The 9,014-nt window shown below is 38.1% G+C and overlaps 1 protein-coding gene across 1 annotated transcript; it reads left to right on the forward strand.

Annotated features, from left to right (window-relative positions):
• Positions 1-1,942: 1,942 nt before the first annotated feature.
• On the forward strand, positions 1,943-5,042 carry LOC143852697 (WAT1-related protein At5g07050-like). The gene is made up of 7 exons (XM_077362245.1): positions 1,943-2,263; positions 2,349-2,411; positions 2,498-2,614; positions 2,927-3,176; positions 3,436-3,594; positions 3,684-3,835; positions 4,493-5,042. Exons 1-7 carry the CDS (start codon positions 2,064-2,066, stop codon positions 4,758-4,760), a joined length of 1,209 nt encoding a protein of 402 aa, XP_077218360.1. The 5' UTR covers positions 1,943-2,063; the 3' UTR covers positions 4,761-5,042.
• The last annotated feature ends 3,972 nt before the right edge of the window (positions 5,043-9,014 follow it).

Raw genomic sequence — 9,014 nt, forward strand, 5'->3', positions numbered from 1 at the left:
TCTGGAGATTGGAGTTTTCTAAATTTAGAGGATCATAGACTTCTGGATTGGATAGAATTTCGCAAGCGGACAATCTGATGGTACTCGAGAATTTCGTCGTGGTTGGGATCTTGATATTGGAATCCACTACCCGAATCCGGCCGACAATTGGTGGTGAGGAATCCCACATCCTAATCCAAGTAGCTACAAAGTAATTGGTGCCCAGGAATAGAACATCGCATACATATGCGTATATACACATACATATACATATATACATTCTCTTTGCCTAGTCTCAAGTCAAACCCATTGAATTAGGGGTGCAACTTGGGTCGGTTTGAGGCCAACCCTAGCCCAATCTGACGTATCCTAAACCCTAACCCGATTCAACGTGGGCCTTGGGTCGAGGAGGGTCAACCCTAACCTAACCAGTCTCTAAATCTCTCAACCTTAACCCAACATGTTTAACTCGTTTTTTTTTTTTTCCAATTCAGCTTGGGTTGAGTTTGGCCCGACACAAAACTAAAAAAATTTGCAAAAAAAACATAACCCTGAGATTTTCAAAATCATGATAAAATTAGTGTCCAGGTCGGGTCGGCCGGGTTGCCCGATGCCTCAACCCTAACCCAAATCGAAATTAAATCGGGTTGGCATTTTGGAACCCTATCCCAAGTTGCACCCCTACTTAAAATATTGATAACCGTAACTTTTATATCGTGAGGCACTGTTTGGAAACTAGAAACTCGGACTTGCATCAACTTGATGAAAATCTTGACTGGACTGTGTTGGCTCAGTGAGTCTAACACATCAATTTTTTACGGAGTTTGATCATTAAACGTGCCCCAATTCAATGTTTGAAAACTCAAAACTCGAACTTGGATCAGCTTGATCAAAATCTTGACTGGGCCGAGTCGATCGAGTGACAGCAAATTCTTATTGTGTTTGACCAAATATAAATCGATAGCCATAAATTGCACCTAATATGCATGCGAGTGTATGTACATACGTACAAAAACTATATATGGATTCATACATAGTGCAAGAATATGAATGTTTAATTGCACACTGAATAATTGTAAGATCGTTACCTTTTTTAAGTGGGAGGCTGTTATTTGCCACCATATATTTAGCCCTCTCCACCCTTTTCAGTTTGTCTACTCTGATTTACTTTTTGTTCGGCAGAAAAAACTACACTAATGCTTCCTAATTCTAAGATTGAGGCCATGGTCATTTCTTTTGGTAGGGCCTACCTTTGATTAATCCGATCCGTCCATTTGATAGGCCTCACTTTGGATATCATATGGCCCAAAAATCACACAAATCAGGCAATCCTTAACATTCTATAACATTAGATCCCTACAAGTACTACACCAAATTGAGATCACATTTGCTCGATCAAAGCTATTTGATATCAACCGTCGGATTCAGTTGGAAAACTCACAAAGGCGCCCATTTTGATCGAGGGGTAGGGGGTGGTGGTAGACCATCAAATCAACAGCTTGGATCATCGCCCGGCCTTTCGCAATGTTGATAACTAGCTTGAAATTAAAGACCCCGTTTGAACCACCATCCCACCATAGAGCTCCAAGCCAACATCAGCATGCACCAATCTGTTTTATGCCCTTTCAAATTGCTTCCCACTCGATCTACCCACATAGGTCCCACCACCCAGCCTGAAATCCACTTAAACCCACACCGATTGATGCCACATGGCCCCTGATCTGATAATTGGATAATTTTGGATGAGTGAATATTCAAATATTAGATCCCAGGTGGGCCCATGCCGATGATTTATTCAAGAGTCCCATACAAACAAGAAGAGATGCACTAGGCCTCAGTGCCTCACACGGTTTCTCACACACACACAAAACCACGTAAGAGAGCATTTTCTTCTCTTTTTCTTTAGTGCCCACAAAATTATTTGGATAGAAGCTTTTAAACGTTATAAATACCACTTGGGTTTGCCATCTTCCTTAGGAGAAACACTTCACACCATTTTGCTTCTTCCTCTCCTCTTCCTCCTCTCACCCTACTCCTTCTCCTCTTCCCTTGTGTTCTTTCCACAAAAAAGAACCAAAAAAAAAATGGAGGGTCAAGGATGTGGCAACTTAATCCAACGGTGCAAACCGTATATCGCCATGATCTCGCTCCAATTTGGCTACGCAGGCATGAACATCATAACAAAGGTCTCTCTCAATAGGGGAATGAGCCATTACGTGCTCGTGGTTTACCGCCACGCCTTCGCCACGGTGGCCATCGCCCCCTTCGCTCTCATCCTCGAAAGGTTTAAAAATTTCAAATAAGTTCAAGAAAATATATACCATCCCTTATGTTCATAGAAATGAATCTAATACAATTTTGTGTCACAGGAAGGTGAGACCCAAAATCACATTTCCAATGTTTATGCAGATTTTCGTTCTAGGCCTTCTCGGGTTAGTAGATTTTCTATGATGTAACTTGCACTTTGTCATGGATTATTGTTTTAAGGGCGTCTCTAAAACTCGTTTGGATTTTCTAGGCCGGTGATAGATCAGAACTTTTACTATGCCGGGCTCAAATTCACTTCCCCTACCTTTTCTTGCGCCATGAGCAACATCTTGCCAGCAATGACATTTGTCATGGCGGTCCTCTGCAGGTGCATATTTAACAATTATAGCATTGAGGAGAATTATGATTACCTTTGTAAAAGTGCCTTTGGTTTCATTACTTTCTCAACTCAACTCAACTAAGCCTTTGTCCCAAACTAGTTGGGGTCGGCTTTTGTTTCATTACTTTATCCAAGAAAAATGCATTTTATACTCTTATCGTCTATTTTTTTTTATGTTTTTTAGAAATGGAACCAAACCTTTATATTACTTACATTTGGGTTTCTCAGTCCAAATTCATCTCCTACCCATCATTATTTTAATGAAAGCTGTAATAATTTTTATTTTTTATGGTGAAATAGAATGGAGAAATTAGACATGAAGAAAGTGAGGTGTCAAGCAAAAGTGTTGGGAACTGTAGTGACAGTGGCTGGGGCCATGTTGATGACCTTGTACAAAGGGCCTGTAGTGGAGATGGTGTGGTCTAAGCATATCCATCCTAGGAAATCTTATGTCACCAACACAACTGGAGCAACTGACAGAGATTGGTTCAAGGGCTCCATTCTACTTATCATAGCAACTCTAGCTTGGGCAGCTTTCTTCATTTTACAGGTAATTAAGCAAAAGAATCACAAAAGCCCACTAAAAAAAAGTGATAAAAAAAAGAATCACAAAAGCCCACTAAAAAAAGTGATAAAAAAACCCCCTTCCCCTTTCAAGAAGCAGAAAAATTATTATTTTTTGTTGGCCATCTTTGTTTTAGATTGATGGGTCTTAGAATAGGGAAAATTTTGAATTATTAAGGGTATCTTTAGAATTTCCATTGAAAATTATAAGGATTATTTTTCTTATTTTGGTGTTGGGTTTGCAGGCAATAACAATGAGGAGATACACAGCTAATCTGTCTCTCACAGCATTGATATGCTTTATGGGAACTCTCCAGTCAATTGCTGTCACTCTTGTCATGGAGCACCGACCTTCTGTTTGGACCATTGGCTGGGACATGAACCTCCTTGCTGCTGCCTATGCTGTTAGTCTCCCCCCCACCCCCTCCCTCTCTCTTTCTCTCTCTGTATTTGATAGTATAAGTTTCCAATATGATTGTATTTACGTGTGCAGGGGATTGTCTCTTCTAGCATTGCTTACTATGTCCAAGGGCTAGTGATGCATAAAAGAGGGCCAGTCTTTGTCACTGCCTTCAGCCCTCTTATGATGATCATAGTAGCCATCATGGGATCTCTTATCCTTGCAGAAAAGATCTTCTTAGGAGGGTAATTTCCTTCGTACTTTTCTAACCTGTTTCACATCAACCCCCGGAAAAAAAATTAAAAGAAGGCATTTCTATGTGAAAGAAAATTATATTCTTCCTTTTTCTCTCTTATATACTTCAAATTTGCTCAAAAGAAAGAATATCCATATTCTTATTTATTTGTTGTAAAAACAACCTATTACTCCAAAAGCTTAAGTTATTAGAGTTGGTATTACTTAATCATTTACACTTTTAACACTCGATGTCCCGGTCTTTTGGTTGGCCACACCCATGGATTTTAAATATCAAGGGGTTGCTGGGCTCATAACCCACCTGCGGTGAGGCAGCAAAACAACCAATTACTCCAAAAGCTTAAGATGTTAGAGTTGGTATTTTTTAATCATTTATACTTCACCATTTGCTTACACTAGAAAAATATGGGGTTTTTTTTTTTTAAATAACCCTACTTTTTTTTAATAAATATCTATTTTCACTTAATAGGTATCTCCCTATTCCACATCCCCATAAAAACAAAACAAAATTTCACTTTTTATTTAAACATCATTGCCAAAAGAACAACAATACTAGACCAAAGATCCATCAAATGGCCTCAATCTTTTCTTAATTTTCATGTTTCATCCACCACCCAACTGATAATATTTTCCTCTTGTGGGTGCAGTATTCTTGGTGGCATTCTGATTGTTGCAGGCCTTTACTCTGTTCTATGGGGAAAATACAAGGAATACAAGGAGAAAAAAGCCACAGAAATTCCAGAGCCAATAAAGGGGGCTATAGAAAATGGGTCTTTAGACATTGAAGCCAATGATGTTGAGTTTGAGAAAGCTGAAGCAAAAAAACTTTCTTCTCTGGGCCAGGCCGTGACCGTTACCGTTAGTGTCCCAAATGAGGAACCATTTATGAAACCAAATGGTCCACCAAAGGTGTAACTGACCGTTACCCTTAGCATTTGAACTGAAAAGAGGGAATAGAGAGAGAGAATGCATGAGGGGCTTAGGGAGGGCCTTTTTGTCATTTCCTTCCCACTTTTTTTTTTTTTTTGGGGGGTTGTTATTATGGGGGGGGGGGGGGGGGGTTTGTTTTCATGTTTTCTTCATGTACGTTGATATTCTGAAATTTGAAGAAAAAGGAAAGTTCAAGAGAATCTCAGAATCATTTCTTCTTATTATGTGTTTTTTCTTCTTCAATCATCCACCGAATAATTTCCAGAATTTTCCTTTCAACACGTGGAAGAATCTCAAACGTGGATGCACATCCCACTAACAGCCTAGTTGTTGAATTTAATATGTTAGGAACTTGTTTGCATCTGATGCCATCCATCTTCTTTAACTAAGTCTAACTAGTCACAAAGGTATAAAAAATGATATATAATGTTTGCATTAGAAAGATGAAGTAGCTAATTAACCTACTTAAATGGACTATGATGTTTAAATTAAGCTAATTAAGCTACTGGCCAAACAAGGGGTAACTTTGGCAGAAATGATTGTCAATTGTAATGATATTACGGGGAATTCATAGGCAATTCTGTGCCTGACCCCATATCGTTTTTCTGTAGTAATAAATCCTTTTGTTTAAATTACACTAAATCTATTAATAGGATGGTCTGAAATTTACAATCCGTGTTTCGGTTACTTTTTCAATGATCCAAACCTTTCATTTGTTGGGCTCAATGTAGATGGGCGATGCCCAAAAAATCTTTTCCACCGGATTCAAATGATTCATCTATTGCGACTGAAACTCCCCATCACCAAATAATCTTCTTGGTTTTTTTTTTCAAAGGGGGTTGGGTTCTGTGTGCGAGCTTGTGTTTGGGGGGGGGGGGGGGGGGGGGGGGGCGGAACCCTACAACCGAGATGGTCACTACAAACCAAAGAAAGCTCTCGAGGAGGAAGATGATCAAAGATCGTGAAGCTATCTCTGCTCACACCCGACTGGGCTAATTTGTCAGCGTCACTATTGGTCGATCTTCTCACATGCTAGAAAGTGGTAGACAATGCCATCAGTCGATCCTGAATCTAGTCAATCAAGTGGGCTATTCTCCCCGGATTGGGGGTAGATCTTGTCCAAACACCAGATAACATTGAGAGAATCCCCCCTCAACAATTAATCTCCTCAAATCACCTCTGTCTGTAAACCTAATGCCATGGAGAATTGCTTCACCTCCGCTTCATTTGAATTAGTGATCCCAATTGGACCTAAGAATGCCGACATGAAAGAGTTGTTTTCATCTCTAAGAATGCCACCCACTTCACCTGGCCCTAGATTGCCCAAATAGACCCATCAAAGTTAAGCTTTAATTGACAAGATCCAAGAGGGCCACTTAGAAGAAGTAATCACCACCTTTTTGTCACTAGTACAAATCTCTCTCCATCCTCACCAAAGGTCTCAGGCAGAGACGAACCTACATCAAATAATCTCAATCTTTCGATTTGTGGAGATTTTTACAACATTATTTTTTTAAATTTCTGAATTGTAATTTTTACTCCACATATGATATGAATGGTTGGTATTTTCAATTGGATAAGATTTTTGGGGCATGGCTTCTACACGATGACGGAAAAACAAAGAAATGATTTGGATCATTGAAAAATAAAATGGTTGGCACCTGCACTTTTATTCTGTCGTTTATTTTCTTTTGTGGAGAAATCTATCTTTCATTTACGGTTTTCATAATGATAAACCTTAGGTCCCATCTATGCCATGTTCATGGACTAAAATCTACTGATATTAGAACTGCCATGTTCTGATAATTGCACTAACTCATCTTGTCTCTTTATGATTTATACGGTCAAAGTTTATTACAGTTCCCATAAGCCAATTAAAAAATAAAATACAAGCTGAATTTGTGCAATTAATAAAACATGGTAGTGGGAATAAGTAGCCGTTAATTAAAAACCCTCCAATTTAGGTTAATATAGTTAATTATTTTTCTAAATTTATTACGTAAAATACCAGTGTAATTTTCTAAATGAACGGTAGAAATTAAAATGAACTTTCAATGTTTGGGCTGCAAAGGTAAAAAAATTTATTTTTTCTTTTACAAGTAGTGTAAATCTCTATTTTCAGAGCGTAAATATCGCAATAATATAGTTATTTAATTAAATATATTATTCATTTCTTTTTTCTTTTACAGGTAATTCATTTATAAAACAAATTCATTTGTTTAGAAAGTTAATTAATTTTCTTCAGCTCGAATCCCAACAATTGCCAAAAACACTGAAAATGATCAAATCGTCGATACCAGCCCATTTCTCCTTGTTTCCGGTTACGTATTAAGGGCGAAAAATAAAAAAATAAAAAAAGACATTTTTCAAAATGACTCGGAGTCAACTTAGATTCACATTATTCGTAGAGAATGAGAAAAGCCTTTCCAAACATGACCTAGGCCCTGTTCCTTTTGGATTTTCAGATGTGACTTTGAAACCAAAACTGATTATTGGACTCAAAATTGTGTTTAATTTTAGTTGAATAATCAGTTTTGGACTCAAAATCAATTCTCAAAATCCAAAACAGACAGGGCCTTAGATTCTATAGTTCCAATTGCAACGTGCTAAGTGGCCAAGTTGATGTCTTAAGTTGTTAAAGAGGATACCATCCTTCACTTGGGTTCTCATGTGCTTTAGCTTCTCATCTGAAAATTCCCAACATTGGATTGATTGATGTGCTACTTGATTCCGTCCATCACTTGTAGATTGAGACATGTATCATGTATGGAACCTTATTATAAATAAATAATCAAGTATAAAAATATTAGATATACTTGGGAGCGTATCGATCTTTTGTTATTTCTTTTTTTTTTTTCTTTTTTTTTTTTTTGCATTTAGTAGTGAAATGTGAGATTTGTTTTATAGAATTACTCCAAGTGATAATGCTTTTCGCATAGAACTGTCCACGGGATTTCGATCATTTAAGAGGGTATTTTCATTATTTCAGTCCTTATTAAGGGAGTGAGATTTTATATGCTGTAAGCCCTTATAGTCCTTTATTTTTCAAAAAGTACTGTACAGACGTCACTATAGGATGGATGATCTTAGCCCTCCTCTCTGGAGGTTTCCATAATATGAAGTTCATCTATAGATCGGAGGGTTGGGATCATCCTATAGGAATAATTTTTTGGGCACAACCTATTTATGTTATGACCCATCATATGGATGATTTGGATCATCCTATAGTGTGGTCCGTACAATACTTTTTGAAAAATAAGGGACTATAAGGGCTTACACTGTCTAAAATCTCGGTGTAAGCCCTTATAGTCCATTGTGTGGATCATCTTATACTCTTTTTTTATCGATTCAGCATAGTTTACTCCAAGGAAGATACACTCGTTCTCCATGAATCATTCCCAGTCCTTTCTACTCTCTATTGTCGATTAGACCAGGTGGAATCAAAATTTTGTGACTCAACCTAGAAATTTCCGAGGAGTTCTCTGAATGAAGACGAAGAAGGATCTGCTCTCATGTAGTCAGCGCTCCACTTGACTTGCTTCCCTACTTTTCGGACCTTAACTCCCCTTTGAAAATAGAAGGCAAAGATGGAGAGAAAGTTTCGAAAAGAAAGAAGGTAAGGTTAATCCCTTGAACATCAAAAGCCAAAGGCAAGGCTTCATTAAATAAAGCTCGCCGCAATGGCATTATTTGTGCACCCCTTACCATTTTTGCTAAGTCTTCTTGGTCTTCCGCATCCGAAAGAGGGGGTGCTAGCGTTAGGCATTCTTTTGAGGCTACTTGCTGGCTAGCACGAGCAAGGTTGCTAGAGCTGGAATCGAAAGCGGGAATCGAAACGGGATCGAAAGCGGGAATCGAAGGCTCCCAGAGAAGAATCCTGCTTCCTTGAGCACGAGTGCCCTAAACCTATGGCACTTTAAGTACTTTCAACATTTCGCCATTAGCAACACTACTTTTTTACTTCTTGTTTGTAGTTTCCTCAAGGTTTACTCACTTTGAGGGTATTTTAGTTTATTTAAAGAAATTCAAAAGTGAGATGTTGTAGAAGCCTGAAGAATAAAAAAGAGTCAAATGAAATTCCTTAATTATTTTTTTTTCTACCATATCTCTCTCTCTCTCTCTCTAAAGTTGGGTATGGTTTGGACAAATTTCCTTGTGCCAAACTCTTGGTAATTATATCTGCTAATGTAGATAAGATAGAATGAACTGGAGCTGAAGTGCATATACTTTATGATTTCT

This window comes from Tasmannia lanceolata, unplaced genomic scaffold (genome assembly GCF_043159265.1).
Source record: "Tasmannia lanceolata isolate RefF3 unplaced genomic scaffold, GAP_Taslan_0.1 ptg000019l, whole genome shotgun sequence".
Lineage (NCBI taxonomy): Eukaryota > Viridiplantae > Streptophyta > Magnoliopsida > Canellales > Winteraceae > Tasmannia > Tasmannia lanceolata.